This window comes from Barbus barbus (genome assembly GCF_936440315.1).
Source record: "Barbus barbus genome assembly, chromosome: 5".
In the NCBI taxonomy this organism is placed as follows: domain Eukaryota; kingdom Metazoa; phylum Chordata; class Actinopteri; order Cypriniformes; family Cyprinidae; genus Barbus; species Barbus barbus.
In genome coordinates, this window is record NC_136733.1 from 28952196 (window position 1) to 28975853 (window position 23658).

Here is a 23658-nt window from a genome sequence, read left to right on the forward strand (position 1 = left end):
AAAAAAAAAGAAAAGAAATGAAAGCTAGTTTGTATTCATTCTCTTTCTCTCTATATTTCTCATCAAAATACCCCTTATATATATATATATATATATATTAGTGCTATCAAACGATTAATCGCGATTAAAAGTTTTTGTTTACATAATGTGTGTATACTGTGTATATTTATTATATATATAAATACAAACACATGCATGTGTATATATTTAAGAAAATATGTTATGTTTAGGCCTATATATTAAAAATATTTCTATAAAATATAAGAGTATGTAAATGTATAAACGTAAATATTTTTAAAATATATACTGTATGTGTGTGTATTTATATATACATAATATATACACAGTAAACATACATTTATAATGTAAACAAAAACTTTTATTTCAGATGACAATCGTTTGACAGCATATATATATATACACACACACTCTTTCTCTTTCTATATTTCCCATCAAAATACCAATCTTTTATGTATGTATTCTTTATTTATTATCTTTTCAGTAGCCTATAACTTTTTTTTATATATTTTGTTAGATTTGTCATTAGATCTTCAATATTCAACTCTATAACCTTGATTCTGTACGGCAGATTATAGAAATCTGGATATCTGTAGAATTATCAGCTTTATCTTTTTAATAAACATGACCTCATGCACTAGTAGGCATAGCTAAATCCAAACGTGTAATTTATTTTATTTTAAGATCTAATTTATTACAGTAATTTAAAGACATGTTTTGTGTCATTGAACATTTAAATATTAATATAATTTACTTTATTACATAATATAGAAATAAAAACGTGAGTGGGGAAAAACGTCAATGAAATTTATGGGAGGTATATTGTCTTGATTCATCATCTCCGGAGTGTGTTCGGTGTTTTGGTTCCAGCCTTTGCAGAGATTCAGCACTAGTGAGCGACGCGACGCGACGCAGGAGGACGCTCCGCAGCGCGCCACCCCTCTCTGAGCTCCTGTCCTCACGCCCGCGGTGCTGAAATCAGCCTCGACTCGACAGCAACGTAACGGCAATGAGACAACAAAGACACCGGCAGCCCGACGAACAAACCGATAATGGACGATGATTTGTTTCAGTTAAGACAGCTCCCGTGAGTCTGCTTTTCATGCCGTTTCTTTCATCCGACCTGAGCCGTTCCGTTCATTCTACAGCTGCTAGACTGTGCCGTACACAATGTGACATTGATATTCATGCAACTTATATGAAAAACCACTGCTTACATAATGGCTGCTGTAGATGTAGGCTGATGTAGAATATGGATATTTGGGTTGTATGGATTGGCAAAGGTGTAGCCTATGTTTGATAAACAGATCAAGTACATAACGTTTTGTTGCATAGAAATGTCCTCGTCCATTGATTCATTTGCATCGTACATGACGACTCTATTGAATAACGCAATGGTTATTTTAATGTGGTATAGACACTCATTCTGCTCACAGATCACAGGTGTTCAAATAGTTTTACGCAATAACATGTAGCCAATTTGACTGGCCTAATAGAATATGTTCAACTCTGTCTGTGATTTTAAATTTTTTTTTACAGTATTTTAAAATGATTTCTGTGGCAGGGCTGCTAGGGTTAAGCACTAAGCACTTTTCAAAATTATAAACCGTCTTCATTTTACAATTAAAAAACGGGAAGAAGCAGGTTTCCACAAATTCACTTAAAAAAGTTATTATAAAATATATATTATAAATTACTTAGGCCTACAAGAATTATACTTGTATTTTCCTCTTAAATGTAATATTATTTTCATCGTAAAGTATTATTTTATTGTAAATTACATGTATGGTAAATAATACTTTATTATGCTTCTAAAAGCTAAAGCTAAAATTGCATTTATCTCTGTTAAAGCTAATATAATTTTAAACTTTATACGATAAGCTAAAGCTTTTATTGTAACATTTTTACTTTCTTTTTCTGTTCAATTTACAAGCATTTTTACATTATAGCAAAAAGCTTAAATATCCCTTATGTTGTGTTTTGGTTTTTTGTTTTCAAAAAAAATTCCTTTTTTTTTTTTTTTTTTTCTTTCCAAAAATGCTACTTAATATTATCACATTGGACTAAAACTTTCTGACTTTGCTCATGAATGGTATAAACCCCTCCCGAAATATTTTTAACCCCCCCCCCCCCCCCCCCCTCCCCCCAACACCACCACCTTACTGCACTTGTAGTGCTCCCAAAAATTGCTTATAGAGTTCTGCTATATTGTTATCAAATCAGTCTTTTTATTAATGTTTTACAGAGGTTTTGTAAATCTTTTTGGAACTTACAAGCAGTTTTTAAAAGGCCGGTCATTTTGGACAGAGAAAACCATATTAGATAAAGGATTTTCAGCACAGCACAAAGTATCATTGGTTTTAAAAAGAATGAGGTCATTAATGAGCAGCCATACTGTTCATTATGACTGACTGCCCAGTGCCTCAGTGGCATCTTAACAAGATGGTGCAAGTTACAAATAAATGTAAATCTGTCCTTGTGTGTCATTGATTATCTGTGTCGCAGTATAGGTCTTTCCACATGTACGAGTTTTGAATACACTGCCTGCTTATGCTGATGTTATTCCTGTGCTGCTGATGCTTGGCAGTAGGCCCAGTCGCCATCTGATGGTGTGCAGAAATCATGATGGCAGCGCTCTTAATTGTTGATGTAGAGCTTGTTTCAGCAAGGCTTCAGGTTTTTTCAAAATAATACTGACGAAATCGTCACTTTCTTAGCATTTTCTTTATGTTTGCAGGAGCTCATGTTTGTTCTGTCATCGAAACCATTGCAAATTTCAGATGATTTATTATTTTTTTTAATGCTCCCAAAGAAACGTTTGTCTCTGCTGAGCGTGGAGAGGTCATCTGTTTAATTGCACTGCCTGTCTGCTCATGAAAGCTTTATTGCTCATTGTGTCTCTGTGAGCACTGCAATTACAGTAATTACACCATGGGATATCTGTGTGCTCCTCTTATTTACTGATACCTGATCCAATCTGTCTTCATAGCTGTGAAGATATTTGTAAAGTAAAATCCCCTGATTACCGGTAGAGCATCTGTTATTGTTTTCTTCAAACAGCAGATTTCATTCAGTGAGAAGATGCCTGTCATCCGGTCACCCCATTAAGGCTGTCTGTTGTGAGTCACAGTTTCAAACATCACTCCACAGTCTCTTCGCACGTCTGGGTTTCTCTTGTACTTTCGTTCCAGAACCCCAGAAGAGGGATTGCACAAACAGGGAGCTCTCTCATCACCTTGGCAACAGTCTCTTATTATGTGCATCATACTGTTCTGCACATTGCAGCTGTATTCCACATACAGATCCTTGTTCTGTTGAATGATTTATTTTGGCCTGCCATGTTACAATAAACAGCATATATATTGGCTGTATGGGCTGCCGCTATATTATGCATAGGCACTGCTAAATCTGTTATTAAGCTGTCAGGCCTATTTACAACCCGAATTCCAGAAATGTTGGGACGTTTTTTAAATTTGAATAAAATGAAAACTAAAAGACTTTCAAATCACATGAGCCGATATTTTATTCACAATAGAACATAGAGAACTTAAATGTTTAAACTTAGAAACGTTACACTTTTATCCACTAAATGAGCTCATTTCAAATTTGATGCCTGCTACAGGTCTCAAAAAAGTTGGCACGGGGGCAACAAAGGGCTGACAAAGCAAGACATTTTGAAAATATTCAGCTGAGAGAACATCTAGCAACTAATTAATTTAGTTGACATTGTGTCTGACATTACTAAATGGGCCCAGGAATACTACCAGAAACCACTGTCGGTAAACACAATCCGCTGTGCCATCTGCAGATGCCAACTAAAGCTCTATCATGCAAAACGGAAGCCATATGTGAACATGGTCCAGAAGCGCCGTCGTGTCCTGTGGGCCAAGGCTTATTTAAAATGGACTGTTTCTAAGTGGAAAAGTGTTCTGTGGTCAGACGAGCCCAAATTTGACATTCTTGTTGGAAATCACGGATGACGTGTCCTATGGGCTAAAGAGGAGGAAGACCTTTTAGCGTTCAGTTCAAAAGCTAGCATCTCTGATGGTATGTGGGTGCATAAGTGCATACAGTATGGGCAGCTTGCATGTTTTGGAAGGCACTATGAATGCTGGACGATGTCTTTTAAAGGGGACCTATTATGCTCCTTTTTACAAGCTGTAAAATAAGTCTCTGATATCCCCAGAGTGTGTATGTGAAGTTTTAGCTCAAAATACCCGACAGATAATTGCCACTTTTAGGGTATGAGCCAAAACGCTCTGTATTTCAGTATGTTGCTTTAATGCAAATGAGCTGGTGCTCCCGGAGAAGAGGGCGGAGCTTCAAGAGCTCAAGCTCGGCATTAGCAGTGCTAGTGCTTTGCAAATAAACATTCCACGATTGGTACAAGCCTGTTATCTTTACAGAAAACATACTTGGTTTCAAAGTCAGTCATCTGATTGTACTGTGCATAATAAACTGATTTGGCCTACCTGCAGTCCAGATCTTTCCCCTATAGAGAACATTTGGCCCATCATTAAACGAAAAATACGTCAAAGACGACCACAAACTCTTCAGCAGTTGGAAACTTATATCAGGCAGGAATGGGACCAAATTCCAACACTAAAACTCCATAAACTCATAACCTCGATGCCCAGACGTCTTCAGACTGTTTTGAAAGGAAGAGGAGATGCTACGCTATAGTAAACATGCCCCTGTCCCAACTATTTTAGACCTGTAGCAGGCATCAAATTTGAAATGAGCTCATTTAGTGGATAAAGTGAAACACTTCTCAGTTTAAACATTTGTTGTGTTCGCTATGTTCTGTTGTGAATAAAATATTGTCTCATGTGATTTTAAATTATTTTAGTTTTCATTTTATTCACATTTTAAAAAACGTCCCAACATTTCCGGAATTCGGGTTGTAAATCTGTGATTGAATGATCTTTCTTCATGTTTTCTGAAAACAGCCGTAGCAGAAAGGTATAGAGCATATTTAATTCCGAATCCTCCTTATTGGTTATTTTAGTCATTGGGTCGGAACCATTCAAATGCAGTGCTTCAGAAATGTGTCCATCTGATTGATTCTGTACCTTATTATCTGTCTGCCTGTTTGTCTCTCTGACAGAGTGGTGAAATTTCGGCGTACAGGTGAAAGCACTCGCTCTGAGGATGAGTGTGGCGGCAGGGACGAGGCTTTGCAGGTGGAGGGAGGACGGGCGGATATGGAGTCTGTTTCCCTGGCCGATGGTGCTCCGGTGCCTCGGGAATTTGCCAACCCCACTGATGGTATGATTAGCTAATTAATATAGCTTATTGATCAGCGGTTAAGTTCTTTTGTTATATTTCTGTCAGAAAAGGTGTTTCTTTTCTTTCTAAATGTGTTTTTCAGGAATATTGCTTGGAAATTTTGATTCAGGGCTGTTATTGCTAACCAAAATCATTGATTTAAAAAATATTTTTTTGTTAATTAAGCTAAAAATATATAAATATATTAGAAAAACTTAAAGTTGATATGATTCTATAGGGTCATAATGAAAAGTCTATAACATACTTTGGTTCAAATTTCTCAATGGTTGTGTAAAAATCACCTTTTTTATCCTGTCAAAATCAGCTGTTTTTTTAGCAAGCTATTCTAGTCCATGTTGCTTTAAATGCTAATGAGCTCTGCTTGCCCCACCCGTCTCTTCCGTGGGGTGACGAGCAGTACTGTTTACTTTAGCCGCGAAACTGGCTAACTAGCACATTATTAGGAAAGGCGATTTGCAAAGGTTCATTAAAAAAAAAACCTTATACTCAAGTCTTCTGTAGATGAAGCTGGACCATGAATGATTCGCGCGAACATAAACGCATTTAGGCAGATCGGGATCGGCACATTCCCTTCAAAACTAAAGTAATGTTAATCCTCTGCATCTTCAGTGGCTCAGATGTCGGGAGTAAATGACGACTGCTATATTCATTATTACATCCAACAACAAAACACCTCAATCGCTTAATCTGAGACATCTTGTCTTCCCCTGCACCGGAGTCGACACAATGGTGGTCGAACTGTTTACAGCTCACTCAGTTCACTCAGGGTGGGTCTAAGGTAACACGGTCTTGTCAATCAACTCTCGTGGGAGGGTCCTGAACAGAACTATGTCATTCTGACAAGAATCTCAGAAAAGCCTGATTTGAGAAAGGGGATTTTAAAATAGGGATTAAAAAAAAAAAAAAACCACTGGGTGGATTTTTATACTTATACAAACAATGTCACTAAGCTGTCACTAGACTTGATGGTTATAATATTAGCAAACTGAGGTTAATTTACAAGCTATGCCTTCTCATATGGTAAAGTTTTTACACGGTTTTTAAAAATGTAATGATATTGCTAATGCTTACAAGCTAGCTACAGTGCTTTACAACAACTTATATACATCTCATTGAGTCTCATTATTTAAATAATTGTTCACTAATTTGGTAGTTAGCAAATGTTAAAAACAAGGCTTACGGTGCACATTTTCATGGAGCTGCATCTCTGATGGATTTGGCACCATCATGTTTCCCGCCGGCGGCCAAACACAGGCTGACCGGTACCCGATGAAGAAGGTGCTGCGTCTACTGAAGGAACCGCACCAGCTCGGAGTCTCACTAGGTTCTTGCTTTGGTATCCCATGTTGAACTGCATCATATCGCCGGGATGATAATATAAAGTGATCGCTAAGTTACACACCACCGCATTGTTTTAAGCAGATGCATTAATGAAGTCCAGTCTCTTCAACTGCACAAACTTGGTGATAGGTATAAACGGAGGTCGGAGCCAGCTCCAAATGGGTTGAGCCTTGTTAATATGCCCTACACCAAACCCAACCCTAAACCTACCCTCCCTCTTGGAGCTGCCCAACCTACTTGCGGCATAAGTCCCTCCCACTTGGAGGTCTCCGGGCTGCAGCGATATATACTTGCAAACGCACCGAGGCCCAGAAGATACCGTCCTATTTCTTGTTAGGAAACCTGTGGACTCTATGTCCTGACAGGCTGGAGTTTGTGCAACCTCCACAAACACAATAATTTGCCATGACGATGATAAATTGAAATAAAAATAACTACCGAAAACACACTGGCTCACGCCCGCTCCCACTAAATACAACCTGCAATATGTACTTTAAAGGAGACCTATTATGTCCCTTTTTACAAGATGTAATATAAGTCTCAGGTGTCCCCAGAATGTGTCTGTGAAGTTTCAGCTCAAAATACCTCACAGATCATTTATTATATAATTTTGAAAATGCCTATATTGATTGGAAGCAGAAACATGCTGTTTTAGTGCATGCCTCTTTAAATGCAAATGAACTGCTGCTGCCCATCCCCTTTTCCAGAATAGAGCTGTGCCTTTACAGCTCATTCCTCAGATACTCTGCCAAAAACATCTGTTTGGTTTTGATTATCATGTATATCTCGCGGAAATCCATTTAAACCATATTAGTTTAAATATCTGAAATAGGGTTTCACATTCAAACATGTGCACAGAAAGCGGCTGTCACACGGCATGAGAGTACTAAACTAAGTTCTCTTTCATGTCTTATTGCGCTTAAACTGTCAAATACACACAAGTTCATGTTAAAAACGCATGAATTACAAAAACAGTCGGTTATGTCTGTGAAGGTAAACAGCTGGGAAAGAAATTACGTTTATGTTAGATCTGTGTGACGGCATAAACATCAATATACAGTAAATAAATAAGTCATCTCCTCTGAGGCTGAGACTCTAAATAGTGTTCTGTGCTCATTAGTGCAGCCAAAGAAAAAAATGAATAAATAAAAAAGGGGAAGTCGTGGCATAATGGATAGAGAGTTGGACTTGTAACCTGAAGGTCGCGGGTTCGAGTCTCAGGTCCGGCAGGAATTGTTGGTGGGGGGAGTGAATAACCAGCGCTCTCTCCAGTCTCCACCCTCAATACCATGACTGAGGTGAGACCCTTGAGCAAGGCACCGAATCCCCAACTGCTCCCCGGGCAGCCGCATTGGTGTGTGTGCACTTGAATGGGTTAAATGCAGAGCACAAATTCCGAGTATGGGTCACCATACTTGGCCACATGTCATTTGACTTTTTTTCACTTTCAAAGACAGAACAGTTAGCATGCTTTGCTTAAACTTTTGCCATGGCGTTAAAACTAGTACACCGTTGCCGCTTGCAAAAACACAATGGTGGCGCCGTAGGTGGAAACTTAGAAATTTCTACGTCACAGGGGGAGCAAAATCTGAGCGGCTCGTTTGTTTTTTTCACATGACTGCAGAGAAAGGCTTACCAAAAAATGTACTAGGTTGTTCTTTTTCACGTTTTCTGGGTTGGTAGATGCTCAGGAGACTCAACTATAGCACTTAAACATGGAAAAAGTCAGATTTTCATGATATGCCACATTTAAGGCTAAACTATTCTCCATATTTTGCTCTTTCAACAGATACCTTCATGATTGAGGATGCAGTGGAAGCCATTGGCTTTGGGACATTCCAGTGGAAACTGTCCATCCTGACTGGACTTTCCTGGGTAACAAAGCTGAAACTAAATGCAGAGAGGGAATAATTGTCATATCTTCACAACCCTGTATGATTACAATTAATTTGGGTTTTAGAAAGACACTGTATAAATGATATATTATTCAAATGAACACTATTATTTTTAAGCTGTAAATCTTTAGCTCATTCTGTAGTCAGAAGGAGTAGTTGCTATATTTGTTTCCATATTGCCGATGGTTGTATTTGTGTGCAGATGGCCGACGCCATGGAGATGATGATTCTCAGTATATTGGCCCCTCAACTGCACTGTGAGTGGGCACTGCCCAGCTGGCAGGTGGCACTGCTAACTTCGGTACTGTACACTACTTCTTGAGTCAATAATGACTCCCCTCATGCTTTTTTAGACAGGTTTGGCTGTAGAAATGTTCTTGTTCAGTTAAGCTTTGCATCAGCTGTTCCTAAATGTGTTTGCCTGAATAACCGCACTGACGCATATGTAATGAGTTTCTTACCTTCTCTTAAACAGGCAGTGTTCATTGGAATGATGATCAGTTCTTCATTATGGGGAAACATATCTGATAAATATGGGAGAAAAACAGTGAGTATGTTCATGAATTAATTAATTAATGTCCAACAGCACAAATGTTATTTATATTCTCACTGTGCATCAGCGGGGACTGATTAGAGCTGTGTGTGTTTTTGTGGTAGGGTTTGAAGATGAGTGTATTATGGACCCTGTTTTACGGCCTCCTCAGTGCGTTTGCACCTGTATACGGATGGATCTTGTTCCTCAGAGCTCTGGTGGGCTTCGGCATTGGAGGGGCTCCACAATCGTAAGTGTGACACAGATCTAAATACACACGCAGCCATTTAGAAGTTTGGTGTCGTTAGGATTTTTTTATGTTTTTGAAAGTCTTTTTCTCATCAAAGCTGCATTTGATCTGAAAATTTGAAATATATTTTAATATTAATTTACTCCTGTGATTTAATTTACTCCATCATTACTCCAGTCTTCAGTGTCACATGATCCTTCAGAAATCATTCTAATATGCTGATTTGGTGCACAAGTAACATTTCTTATAATTATCAATGTTGAGAATAGTTGTGTTACTTAATATATTTGTGAGGGTTTTTTCAAAAAATGTTGCTGAATAAAAGAAATTCATAAGAACTGCATTTATTTGAAACATTTTTTTGAAACAGTGTAAAAAATAATTGAATTAATCCTTGCTAAAAAAAACAAAAAAAAAAACCTTCTTATCCCAAAACTTTTGAATGGTTGTGTACAAATATTTAATGCATTTTGGTAAGTGGTAAGGAGATTTGCAAGTTCTTTTAATCTATAAATTCTCCATTACAATTTGCCATTTTATTTAACAATATCATTAAATAATTAAAGTCTTACAGTAAACTTTTGATCTCTCCTATTAGAGTAACATTGTATGCTGAGTTTCTCCCCATGCGGTCCAGAGCCACTTGCATTCTGTTGATAGAGGTAATATTCTATTCTATTCTATTCTATTCTATTCTATTCTATTCTATTCTATTCTTTAACCCTTGTGTGGTGTTCATATTTTTGTTACTCAGCCAGTGTTCTTGTGGACCCGCTGCATTTTGGGGTTTTTAATTCAACACAATCAAAAATGTAATGTTATGATAAAACAGATGTTTTCTTCATTCCAATTACACGCAATATAAACAGCATATATGGTTAATATTTGCCCTTTACCTCTGTTAGATCACTTCTGTGAATTAAAGTGCTACAACCTTTTGCGGCAACACAGAAACACAAAACTCACACTCACACTCTCACAGACTCTCTCTCATACATGCACACACACACACTAGAGTGAAAGTACACAGGACCTAAAATTTCCACACTTTTATTAACTTCTATCTTCTTCTAGAACATCCTATATGTAATATAAATGTGTGTGGGGGGGGGGGGGGGGGTACAGTGTGCGGTCATTAAAAAATTTGTTCTGATAAATGCTCTTCACAGAAAATGAACCATGGCCAATGAGTCTGAGTTTGAAAAAATAATTAATCGTATCATTTTTCTTTTGATAAAAAGTGAAAACTGGTCCCACAGACCTGAACACCATACAAGGGTTATTAAAAACAGGTATCATAGCCTTGAATGATTAAATTGTTTCAGTTATAAGTTATAAGTTGAACCAAAATATGGAGATCCGAAATCTCTAAATCTCTTTTAAATGACTTTCTCTCTGATCTGCTGTAGATATTCTGGGCTTTGGGTACAGTATTTGAAGTGCTGCTGGCTATTTTGGTGATGCCAACTTTGGGCTGGCGCTGGCTGCTGGCCCTCTCCACCATTCCACTCTTCATTTTTGCTTTTCTTTGCTTTGTAAGTATGAAGTTCTTGAATATCAGTTTGTTCTTTCTCTTAAAGCTAGATATGGATAGACCACACCATTTTTTTTTTTTTGTGGTGTGAGCAATATATTGTCTGAACAACAGAGTAAGCAAAATGTCAAATGCACATCAACAGTGGCTGCCGGAGAGCGCTCGTTACGACGTCCTGACAGGAAACCAGGAGAAGGCTTTAAACACACTCAAACGCATTGCAACAGAGAATAATGTCCCCATGCCGCTGGGAAAACTCATAGTGGCCAGACAGGTAAAACACTAGTTAAATATACTTGTGTATATTGCTTACTTATTTATATAATTTACGCCATTTATGGCTCTCTTTACTTGAATATTATTTCTTGGAAAATAGTTAAAACACTTCCAATAATACAATGTGTTGAATCTGCATTAGTGTGTGAATGTTTTCATGCAGAAATTAGGCACCCGGGGAGCAGTTGGGGGTTTGGTGCCTTGCTCAAGGGTCTCACCTCAGTCGTGGTATTGAGGGTGGAGAGAGTGTTGGTTATTCACTCCCCCACCTACAATCCCTGCCAGACCTGAGACTCGAACCCACGACCTTCGGGTTACAAGTCCAACTCTCTATCCATTAGGCCACGACTGCCCTACTATTAATGAATTATGATTCATTAATATGTTTGTACTTAAAATTATTCTAAATTTATGGGAAAAAAATAGAACCAACTTAAACCAGATGTTCATGTTTTTGTCTACACAAAACTATTAGATAATATTATTTATACTACTTATATTGTTACTCTTTTGAACTTTCTATTAATCAAAGAATCCTGAAAAAATATGTGCAAAAATATTAAGTAGTGCAACCATTTTCAGCATTGATAATAGTGAGAAATATTTAGCTGAAAACCGGAGTAATGGTTGCTGAATTCAGCTTTGCCATCACATGAATAAATTACATTTTTAAAAAATAAAATGAACAATATTACCGTATTTATTATCTCCCTCCCTCCCTCCCTCCCTCCCTCCCTCCCTCCCTCCCTCTCTCTCTCTATCTCTCAAGTTCAAATTACTTTATTGGCATGACATTTGTATTATAGTATTGCGATAAATAAATAAGAAAAAAAACACAGCAGATAGTATCTCTAATATAAATTGTAACAATTCCAATTATATACAATGAAGAATAGGTAAAATGAAAGGAAATGAATGCAATGAAATAACCATGTCGTATGGTGTGTACATATTTTGCAGCTAGTTTGGCTGTCGTCCATGTCGTCCTCTCCAACTATATAGCGGAGTTTCATTTACTGTAAAGAATGAAAAATTCAGTGCTGCAAATGCTCTCTCTCTCTCTCTCTCTTAACCAGTCTGACATTTTTATCTCTCCTTATTTTGGGTATATTGTTATTTTCTGTGTTCAGGAGGACAGGGGGAAAATCCAAGATCTTTTCTCTCCACACTTCCGTTGGACCACTGTTCTGCTCTGGTTCATATGGTAAGATGGTCCTCCAAATTCCTATTAATTACTGTGTGAACAAACACTCATTCAATCACGTCTTTATGTAAATGCCAGCTACTAAAGGACTTTTTGTTCCCTGAGATTTGTCACATCTCACTCTTTTGTTTCACAATTTCACTCAGATATTCCACAATGTTTTGTTCTTGCTGCTTTCGTTCATATTCTGTTTATTGTGTGCTTTCTGATGCAGGTTCTCTAATGCATTTTCATATTATGGTGTGGTTTTGCTGACCACTGAGCTTTTCCAGGAGGGAGGCGCCTGTGGTAGTGAGTGAAAGCTTTTGTGTGTTTAAAAACAGACTGGAGCATAGTGAGAACGTAAGGACCATGTATAGAATAGAATACCACATTTATTCAGTACTGTACAATATAACCTGTATACTGCCTAATGTTTTTTTTTATTATCATAGTGTGTTTAATATCATTTCAAACTATAGAGTGGTAGAATGCTAACCATATACAATTAATGCAATCTGTGTGCTTATATTGGTCTTGTGTCTCCCTCTAGGGGCGAAGGGCAGTAAAAGGGAGCCAGGTTGCAGTTTGGAGTGCAAATATCTAAATTCAGATGATTACAAAGACCTTCTGTGGACCACACTTTCTGAGTTTCCTGGTATACATTTGAATTATAATGCCATTAAGGGAATAGTTCATTCAAAAATGAAAATTTACTCACTCTAAGGCTCAGTGGAGTCGCTAGGGATTCTGAACCCATTGCACAGAAATTCTGCATTCCATCACAGATCCTCTGCAGTGAATGGGTGCCATCAGAATGAGAGTTGAAATGGATGATAAAAGCATCAAAATCCACACCACTCAAATTCATCAATTAACATTTTGTGAAGTGAATAGCTTGTTTGTAAGCAAAACAAAGCCATCATTATGACATTCTTAACTTCAAACTGTTGCTTCCAGCTAAAATGTGAGTCCTCTATCCATAATATTGATATCTCCAGAGAAAAAGTGTCATCTTGTTTGAAATATGCAAAGGTCATCCACCATTTACAAGCAAAAACAGTCCAAAACAATTCTAATCAAATGTCAGGGGATTATTGTGATGTTTTTATCAGCTGTTTGGACTCTCATTCTGATGGCACCCATTCACTGCAGAGGATCCATTGGTGAGCAAGTGATGCAATGCTAAATCTCTTCAAATCTGTTCCACTGAAGAAACAAAGTCAAATTGAAACATTTTGGAGTAAAGTTTCAGCAAATGTTCATTTTCTGAGTGTACTATTCCTTTAACGTCTTATTTATAAATAACGTATGGCAGGCATAAAGAAAATGTGACAAACGTATTGATTGATGCATCACAGGCCTGCTGGTGACCCTGTGGGCGATTGATCGATTAGGGAGGAGGAAGACTATGGCACTGTGTTTTTTTGTCTTCTCGCTCTGCATCGTGCCGCTCTACGGCTGTGTGGGAAGGTCAGAAAGCACTTCTATTACTGTCATGTTTCTAGGGCATTCAAGCCTGTGGTAATCACACTTGTGAACGTACTGTGAATAACTACATTCCCTATATTGCAGGACTTCTTTGACAGTATTTATATTCATTGCGAGGGCTTTTATCGCTGGAGGTTTCCAGGCTGCATATGTGTACACCCCTGAGGTGAGAACTCCTTTTTAATTAATTTCAGCTGATATATAATTTTTGTTTTGGAAGAACTGAGGCTCAAAGGGAAGCTCTATCCTTCTTTGCCCTGTCAAAGGAATCTGTAATTGAAAAATTTGACACTCTTGGTAGAAAACATTGTAAGGAGAGTAAAGCCTGTCAGTGCAGTGTTAAATGTTTTGCTCAAGGCAACAGCTGTGCTGGAGAAGGATTTTGACCTTGGCAAGCGTCCAGCTCCTGGCTCAATCCCACCACCTGGCAGCCATTGCAACAGCTCACCTGACATAAAACAGGCCGCTTTGTCATCCTACTTTTCATAAACTACTGGAGTTCATCTCCAAAAATCAGGATTGGAGGGTTGACTTTTACACATAGTGTCTGTAGGTTGTAAAAGAACATAGGCTAGTTGCTTAAGAACGTAGTTACTGACTGTATATTACCGAAAGGAGCAAAGCAGCTTACCTAACTACATTAACCTTTGTCAGCAATATTTAACTGGTTTTGAAAGTGTTTACAGCATAACAGCAGGCTGAAGAAACTTTAGTGAAGCAATAGATCCATGTAGGTCATGTAGGTCCATTCAGTAATAGTTCATTGTTCAATGACAATATCTTTGTTCTAAACCTCTTTTGCAGGTGTATCCCACAGCCACGAGGGCACTGGGTTTGGGCACCAGTAGTGGGATGGCTCGGGTTGGAGCTCTCATCACACCATTTGTGGCACAGGTGTGCAAACGATAACAAGAAAGTTATAAAAGACATAAAATACATATTAATGCAAAAGAAATATGCAAAAGAAACAAAACAAAACAAAATTATTTTTAAATGTTGGAGATCCAATATACTTAATATTTTTATTTACTTTTGCTTTTAAATGTTAAAACACTTCCTGTAATAGAGTGTTTTGAATCTGTGGCAGTTTGGGCAAATGATCTGATATGCTGAGCTTTGGTGCTTGTGTGGGCTGCATGATTTTGAGTCCAGCTTGCAAAAAGCTCACTCTGCCAACAATTCAAAGAGATACCAGAAATATGACTAAAAAGAGAGAAAAAGACAAGGGGTCTCATTCACTAACTGCACTTCAAATAATTTTACAATAATGAAAAAAAAAACTTGAAGCAAGGTTTGTGTCCACATTTTTGTATACACTAAACTATTATATACTATTATTTATACTATATCATTCTTAAGAATCCTGAAAAAAATGTGTTGTGGTTTCCACAAAAATAATAAGCAGCACAACCATTTTCAGCACTAGTAACAAGAAGAATTGTTTCTGGAGCGCAAAATCAGCATATTAGAATGATTTCTGAAGGATCGTAGGACACTGCAGCCTGGAGTAATGAATCTGAAGATTTAGCTTTGCCATCAAAGTAAAAAATGACAAATTCAATGTATTGAAATAGAAATCAGTTCTTTTAAATTGTAAAAATATTTCACAGTGTTACTGTATTTTTGAACAAATCAATGCAATCTTGGTGAACATTAGAAACGTCTTTAAAAACATTAATCTTAATACCCCTTACCAAACTTGAATCTTACTAAACTGTTGAGTGTGTAACCTAGAAGACTGTCCATCTCTGCTTCTTTCCTCAAGGTGATGCTGGAATCATCTGTGTACCTGACTCTGTCGGTGTACTGTTGCTGCTGTTTGCTGGCTGCTATCGCTTCCTGTGCCCTGCCCATAGAGACCACAGGACGAGGCCTCCAGGAGTCCAGTCACAGAGAGTGGGGTCAGGAGATGAAGGGACGGGCTTCAGACAACAGTCCTGGAGGGATTCCACATTCCAGCTCTGGATCACAGGACTAAGAAATATCACAGATAGGTTTGGAAAGACTTTGTTGAAGAAATTGGGAATCTGTTCTGTAAAAAAAAAAAGCAACGTGTGTCCACTAAGGAATAGCATTTTAAGAACTCTTGGTTTTGATTTAAATCCGTCCATTAATGACACATTCCTCCACCAATGGTTGCAGGATTTCTTTTTATGAACCTCCAAACCAGAGAAATGGAGTGGAATAGATTCCCATCACATAATACCCCCATTTTGCCCTAAGGAACTACAACAGGAAATGGGTTGAAAATGGATCTAAAACATGACAAATTGCATTATGCAGTTTAACACATGAAATCACTCTCACATGATCAGAGGATCTGAGGAGCATTTGAACAACAAAAGATTTGAACCTAAAAGATAGCACAATAGAATGTACGATTGCGACCGGTTTAGTATGAAAGCACCAGAAATAAAATTTTTAAGAGGGCTTTACACTCCAGCATTCCTTTGGCAAAGTCATGAGAACTTTTATCTCTTCATTGAAGCAAAGACAGGATGCTGCTATTAATCAGACATTTGCACCAGTTTGTGCTCTGTTATCTTGCTTTTTTTAACCATTTACCATACTTTAATCTGGTTAAATGTTATCCATTCACCGTTTTAGACTTTCGCTGACAACAGTGACGTATCTAGTGGACACCAAAGTCTTCATTTGGCACCGCTCAGCACTTCAGAGCACCTCTCTTCGTCCTCTCACCAGCTGCCAACTGCAATCATGTAAAGTGTATAAACTCCAGTTGATCCCTTATAATCAGGCATATAGGTTATTGGATTCTTATCTTAAAATACAGCTCAATAACAATAAAATAATAGCAAGTGGCTTTCATCAGAGCAGGTCTGTAGGTCAAATATATTTTATTATTGTCTATTCTAGCACATCAGGCTTCAAGTATATTTTTCAAACGACGGCTTGCATCAAAACACACAACATTCATCAACAATCTTTGTTTATTCAGCTCGACTGCTCAATGCTACATTCGGTCATTTGTATTTCTGGCTTTTTAAACGTACAGTGGGTATGTGTGTGGCATGATGAGAAGTGTGCAGTTGTTCCTGTGAGTGGCGAGAGTTGCCTGCGTTTTGCGATTTAGTACTGCGTTTTGTGTCTGTGTGCACAGATCTCTTGCCACTGCACTGGATGTACATGTATGATAACAATAAATTATGCTTCAACAAAAGAAAGCGAGTATATGTATCTTTATTATAGATTAGTGCAGATAAATGTACTAAATTCTGAAGATTCATTATCTCTTGGTGGAATCAGTATGATGATGGTTATTAGATTAGTGTGAATAAGAATTGATACTGTAGATAACATTCCAGGGGCATAGATCTATTAGAGACGTGATTTAGAGTATGCTAGCAAGCCTTTCTGCTCCAGGATCTGTCCAAAGAGACGAGCAGCTTCCTCAGCACATCCACGATGTATGGTCAGTCCAAAACCGCCATGTCCGTAGTTATGAATGACCTGAAGTGAAAGAAAACAGGAAACACGAATATGTGTGAATAGAGAATCATGAATCTGCAGAGCCCTTAATGGACATCATGATAGAAAAAATCCGAGACGATAATACGATATTTAAAAAATGATTTACTTGGAACACTTTAACTTGTTTGCCTGAAAAACTTTAGTGTTCGTTCACAAAACCTTACACTGTTTCTACACTGGACGTGACCATTTTCGCTCATGCTGTATCACACTAGAACATGTCTGCACTGGATGCAAAAAAAAGCAACCACTGCAAATCATTTGTTCGTTGTGTCAGTTCGTCTTAAATAGAATATGCATCAGTTTGCTGTCTGAGATTTGTTGTTCATGCCAAACTGCATCCAGTGTAGACAGAATCTAATTTTAATGTGTTTTATAAAGGGTTTATTGTTTTATCGTTCAATGTAGACACAATGTTATTCTTTTGCTTAGAAATATTTTGCATTTAATTGCAATACTTTTATGTTCACTGGCAAAACTTTAGCATTTACTTGCAATACTTTTATGTTCTCTTGCAAATCCTTCATCGAACATAAGCTCAGTGCAATTGTTGAATGATTCTGTAACTATTATCCTTACAATTTACTCATTGTTTACTGTTTTGTTATGATGCAGAATAATTCCACATCATCTCTTTTATCGATGTTGTCAAAGAAAGGATTGATTTTTGCGCATTTAAATATATGTAGCCTAAGGAATAAAACACATGAGGTGGCGAGGATATGTAATTCAGATAACATTCAAGTTTTAGCACTGTCTGAGACACATCTAGACTCAGCTATGAGTAATCTTGAGCTTATGATTAATGGTTATAAATTGTATAGGAAAGATCGGAATAAATATGGAGGCGGAGAAGCTTTTTATTTTAAGGAACATTTTGGAGTTATTTTAAGGAAAGACCTAATGAATAATTACATTGAAGTCACATGGGTTGAGATCTCTGTTTCACACTGCAAACCAATTTTAGTTGGTTGTTGTTATAAATAAAATAAGGACATATTTTTACTTGGTGATTTCAATATTGATTGGCTTTTAAAAAACTGCTCATTGACAAAAAACTTTATCGAGGTTCTGTTGCTTGGAATATGGTTCCCATTGATATAAGAAAGAGTAACGGTACGTATGTATTTCAAAGAAAATGTGAAGATATGCTTATAAATATGTAGATGTATATTTTAAGTGTTGCTTCTGCTGAGATGTATAGTTTGTGATGTGATAAGTCAATTCGTTTTTTTTGTTGTTTTTGTTTTACTATTTGTACGATTGTCTGTTTTGGATTGAGTTGAGGACCCCAGGAAGACTAGCAACCACTCTGTGGAAGCTAATGGGGATCCAAATAAACAATAAACAACAACAATAAACAATTTGTAGAAGTACCTTTTTAAAGCAAAATATCTAATTGCAGTAAAATCATTTTTTTCTCCCATGTCATAGTTTTTCAATAACGTCCATTTAGGGGCTCTTTATTAATCATATATTATCTTGGATATTTATGTTGTAAAATGGCATCAGATCTTAAGTGTAATGGTCATTCTATGAGCTCACCTCAAACGAGGTTGGTCCAGATCGTATGGTCTCTCTCTCCAGTCTAACTTTGCTGCGAGCGGGCCTGAGACCAGTCCAGTCATCTACTATCCTCGCATGCTAGAGAAAAAAGGAGATTCTATGCACTCATGCCACTCAAAGAAGTACTAATTTAGCAAGGCTAAAATGATTGAAACTACCTGTAGACTGGGCTCAAGCTTGCAGGCGGCTTCCCAGATTCCTTTATGGTCAACAGAACTGTTCTGCAGACTCCAGTTTCCTACTTGGAAAACTCCACCCACAGTGACTAAACGACTCCTGCAGAAACAAAATGACCTGAGGTAATGTACATTACATCACTGCTAAGACAAGACTGCACTGCACTTCATTATTAACACAAGTGAAAAATGAGCAACAATGCTTATGTTATTACGTGTTATTTTAATATTACGTATCATCCCAGTATTTATTAATATTTTAATTTATTTTATATTTTCAGTTTTCATTTTAAGTTTAAATTGTATCAATATTATTGTGCCTTTGTCATTTGTATTAGTTTTTTATCTTTAGCTTCAATTTATTTTTATTTTAGCTTTAGTATTCCAGTTAGTTGCCAATGCAACATTTTTAATATTTAAAGTTTAAGTTTTTTATCTACTATTTACATTTACATTTTAGTTCAGCTCTCTTTAGATTACTGTAAATGCAGTAGCGTTTCATCATGAAAAGGCTCACCCAGGAATGATGTACGGTGAGTTATAGACTCCTGAAGAGGAATCATGTGTGAGGATCCAGTGTTTTAACCAGGGAGCGTCTACCTGTTGATATAAAAAGCATGAGATCAGATCAGTTCCATGTAAAAACTTTAAGTCTGATTGACTTTCATCCACTAAACCTCACCTTAATGATCTGTCCTCTGCCTGGCTTGAGCTCAGGGTCAGGCTGGAGGTCTCCTGATCGAATACCGGAGCAGTTGATGATAACATCAGCACCACTATCTGCCAACTGGAGCCCATTTTCGAGGTCATTATAAATACACACATTTTATGATTACTTTTTAACAGTATATATAAGGCAAGCATAATCTGAACATTAAATAAGACTTAGAGAATGTTCTTGTAATATGTTATGTTAAAACTACTATCAGGTAACCAGACGCTACACTTTTCTTACTGATACACTACCATTCAAAAGTTTGGGGTTTAAATCTCTTATGTTGTATAAAACGCATTAAAAGCAGTAATAGTGTGTTATATTACAATATTATTATTGTAATATTATTACAAAATAACTGTTTTATATATTTTAACAACTATTTAAATACATGTTAAAATTAATTTATTTCTGGGATGTCAAAACTGCATTTTCAGCAGTCATTACTCCAGTCTTCATAGTGAATAGTGAATAAATAATTTATTGTCATTGTTGTAGAACATCGAGATTACATTAGAGCCTCAATCGACAGTGCAATTTCATAAAGTGCAAATACATAGGAATGTAAACACAATAAGGTCCAACATGATCAGCAATAGCCCAGTATGTAAACGGGACAATACGACATTGACAAGGAATAAAGTGTATGCGATAGGGAAACATTAATAACCAGTAATGATGTGTATTGTTGTGTGTGCTGCAGCAATGCAAAGTCCAGGTCACAGTTAATGCCATTGTTGAAGAGTGGTACATAATGGATCCAAATTTAAGTGGGTGGAGAGAGGAGATGGGGACAGTGTTTATTCAGCAGTCTAACTGCCTGGGGATAAAGGCTGTTGGCCATTCTTTTGGTCCTGGCCAGAAGGGATCTGTACCTCCTACCAGAAGTCAAAAGGTGGAACAAAATGTGTGCTGGGTGCTCTCTTCAGTGTCACATGATCCTTCAGAAATCATTCTAATATGCACTTTTTTCATTTTTACATATTATCAATGATGAAAACAGGTGTGCTGCTTAATATTTTTGTGGGAATGATGATACTTTTTTTCAAGAGTCTTTGATGAATAGAAAGTCTTTATTTGAAATATAATTATTTTGTTGCATTGTAAATGTCTCACCTCTCACACTTAATTATGATCATGTAATCTTGATAAATGATTTATTTTTAATAGGTAGTGTAAATTTAAAGATACTGATCTTTTAATTTGAAAAAAGATGAATGGAAATGAAAAAGGAATTACTCAGACCTCTTTAAATGATCCAATCTTCCTCTGATAAAACTTGACCTTTCTTTGTCTTAACCTGCAGAAAACACAGGAATGTGACCAAGGTGTCAAAGATAGTGTTAATCATTGTTAGTCTAGAAAAGAGTAACAGATTCATGACAGATTTTACATGACTATATACATGCATAACAGTTATTCTGATACATATACAGTAAAAAAATATTAACGTAAAAATTGGACACACATATATGCAAGATGTCTAGACACATAATATACATGTAATATACAAGTCTAGAAATCTAAAAGATTACTTAATCAGTCAACAAGATTACTTAACAAGTCAAAATGCTTATTTGTTTATATATATATATATATATTAAATGTAACAATTTCTAAGCTTATATTACAGTTTGAATATTAGATTTCACTGTGGACTCTTGAACTCCACTGTATATTCCATTTCATTCCAATTCTAATGTTGGTTACTGATTAGATAAAAGCAGTCTCTCACCAGTCCATAAGCCAGGGCAGGTATGTCTTTCCTTCAATCATCAGAGCAGTGTTAAACCAACCAAAACTGAAAAGATAGAAGGAAAAAGGAAAAGTAGCATATGCAATTTTTCAAAAATAATTACTACAACCATCAAAGGTTAAATCAACAAAACAAGTCAGTATCAGTAAATTACAGAAATAACTTGTGTGATGAGATGCAGTTGATAAGTACCTGTATCCTGGGAACATGTCTAGTTCACGTTTAGTCAGCTGGCGAAAACCCAACACAGCATTTTTAAATGAGGGGTCCTGTTTGAGAGGAGCAGAGAGATTGAGCCATTTTCACTATTCTCTCTTGGGTCAGTTATTTTCACTCTAATTTTACACTGGTTTTAACCAGTGCCAGAGAGAGGCCTCAGAAGTTAAAGTGGACGTTTAGGACTTTTGTTCAGCTATACAATAAGGTTCTTTATGCTCTGTTCTGCAATTTCAAACTGGCCCTGCACTGGACTTGAACATGTTTCATACTATAGTTAAGGGCCCACAGGCAGAGACCAAACGTGAAATCATTAAACACAAAATACTACAGTATGTCCTGTGTGTCAGAACTTGAGGTTTATTATATACCATTCTGTAGATAATGACATTACATGCAATGGAAAGGTATCATGTTCTCACCGGCATGGGCTCAGGGCACAGATTGTAGCCAGACTGAAGGAAGATTCCCATTTTCACTGAATCTGGAGAGCTGAGGCAGCTAAGTAGATAGTCAAACGTCTCTTTGTTCCATGTACTGAAAAAGGAAATAAAACATTTTACTTGCTGCCAGAGATTATACAGCATCTTGGGTTCTTCAGGATAACTGAGAAACATAAGGATTCACTGACACTTTTAGATTCAGACACTTCGACATAAATGAAAGCTCACGTTTCTTGCACGTTCCCCTTGTCGTAGAGATACGGCTGCCAGAGTCCAGCTGCCCCGTCGCTGGTGGTGAGTGGAGTGAAGACATCAGCATACACCTCTATGGTGAGGGGGGTGATCCTGCCGTGGAAGTGCTGGTAGATGCTCTGAGCGGTGGAGAGGCCGATGACCCCCGCTCCAATGATGCACACCCTCATGTCTGCTAACTAAATGCAAGTATAAATATGAATGCATGGTTTTATTACATATTGCAATGTTGTAAACTGATTGGTGAAAAATTTCAATACAAACCTGTGTATTCTGAATCATCCACCAGTGAATACAGAATGCTTCCATATGTTTGCATTTTCATGGGAAAGGCTTAATTTATTTTATTAAGTCTTATGTCCATAAAACCCCCAAAGAGACACAATATTAAATCCTTGTAACAAGGTTATAGAGCTTGAGCTGTTTTTATTGGTTGAATCCTTGTGAATTGTATATAACTTAATGGTCAATGCACTGCATGTAATGCCAAGCTGGAAATAATCCACACTTTTACATTAATGCATGTGTCAGAGGTACATTAGACTGCATTCAAGGTATACTTCATATTTTATAAAAGGACAGCTTTACTCACCAAACTTTTTTGTCTTGTTACCTCCAAAAAAAGAGATCGACGTTGCCCTGAACACGTCCTTATCTTCTCTCTTGCAAGAAGAGTGTAAGGACAGGGTGCAAAACTTACAAATGAACTTTTTTCCCACGTTACGTAACGTCAGCTGTGACGCTGAGGTGGCGCTATTCGTGTGTTATTCACTAGATGCTCAGTATGGGCTCCATTCTCAATACTAGTCTTACTATTTTTGCATGGTAGAAGTAGTAAAATTAGTATTCTAGATGCTATTCCCAATTCAAGTGTAGTGGTGGGCGTTTTGATTCCTCTTAATGATTCGAATATTTTTATACACTTGCGTTACATGGTTACTCCTGCAGGTGGCAACAAATCTTTTGTTAGTCATTTACTCGAGAAACATTTGTGTTATTTCAAGCCAGGGTGCATTGCCGAGGTAAATTCTGGGTATTTGTCAAACCACGCCACCTGTATATCACAAATAAAACAAACTCCAGTTGATCCCTTATAATCAGGCATATAAGTTATTGGATTCTTATCTTAAAATACAGCTCAATAACAATAAAACAATAGCAAGTGGCTTTCATCAGAGCAGGTCTGTAGGTCAAATATATTTTATTATTGTCTATTCTAGCACATCAGGCTTC

The 23658-nt window shown here is 37.1% G+C and overlaps 2 protein-coding genes across 2 annotated transcripts; one reads left to right on the top strand and one right to left on the bottom strand.

Annotated features, from left to right (window-relative positions):
- The first annotated feature begins 899 nt into the window (after nt 1-899).
- Nucleotides 900-16983, top strand: LOC306869416 (synaptic vesicle 2-related protein-like). Its single transcript, XM_079416185.1, has 16 exons — nt 900-1105; nt 5126-5286; nt 8438-8523; nt 8746-8844; nt 9019-9090; nt 9201-9325; nt 9924-9987; nt 10735-10860; nt 11005-11133; nt 12266-12339; nt 12554-12630; nt 12872-12976; nt 13680-13791; nt 13894-13975; nt 14614-14703; nt 15575-16983. Exons 1-16 carry the CDS (start codon nt 1071-1073, stop codon nt 15785-15787), a joined length of 1650 nt encoding a protein of 549 aa, XP_079272311.1. The 5' UTR covers nt 900-1070; the 3' UTR covers nt 15788-16983.
- On the bottom strand, nt 16745-23148 carry LOC306869417 (D-amino-acid oxidase-like). The gene is made up of 11 exons (XM_079416186.1): nt 23018-23148; nt 22402-22604; nt 22153-22267; nt 21707-21783; nt 21494-21559; nt 21004-21058; nt 19726-19830; nt 19561-19643; nt 19026-19143; nt 18847-18945; nt 16745-17280 (listed from the first exon to the last, which is right to left on the bottom strand). Exons 2-11 carry the CDS (start codon nt 22593-22595, stop codon nt 17149-17151), a joined length of 1044 nt encoding a protein of 347 aa, XP_079272312.1. The 5' UTR covers nt 22596-22604; nt 23018-23148; the 3' UTR covers nt 16745-17148.
- Between the last annotated feature and the right edge of the window lie 510 nt (nt 23149-23658).

Excerpts from the sequence above, each read along its gene's own strand:
- LOC306869416 (XM_079416185.1), top strand. The coding sequence starts at position 1,071 with ATGGACGATGATTTGTTTCAGTTAAGACAGCTCCC. Across the intron at positions 9,988-10,734 it reads CTTGCATTCTGTTGATAGAG|ATATTCTGGGCTTTGGGTAC; the intron begins GTAATATTCTAT and ends GATCTGCTGTAG. Across the intron at positions 12,977-13,679 it reads CACACTTTCTGAGTTTCCTG|GCCTGCTGGTGACCCTGTGG; the intron begins GTATACATTTGA and ends GATGCATCACAG.
- LOC306869417 (XM_079416186.1), bottom strand. The coding sequence starts at position 22,595 with ATGAGGGTGTGCATCATTGGAGCGGGGGTCATCGGCCTCTCCACCGCT. Across the intron at positions 21,784-22,152 it reads TGTGCCCTGAGCCCATGCCG|GACCCCTCATTTAAAAATGC; the intron begins GTGAGAACATGA and ends CCTCTCAAACAG. Across the intron at positions 17,281-18,846 it reads CTGGACCAACCTCGTTTGAG|GTCATTCATAACTACGGACA; the intron begins GTGAGCTCATAG and ends CTTTCACTTCAG.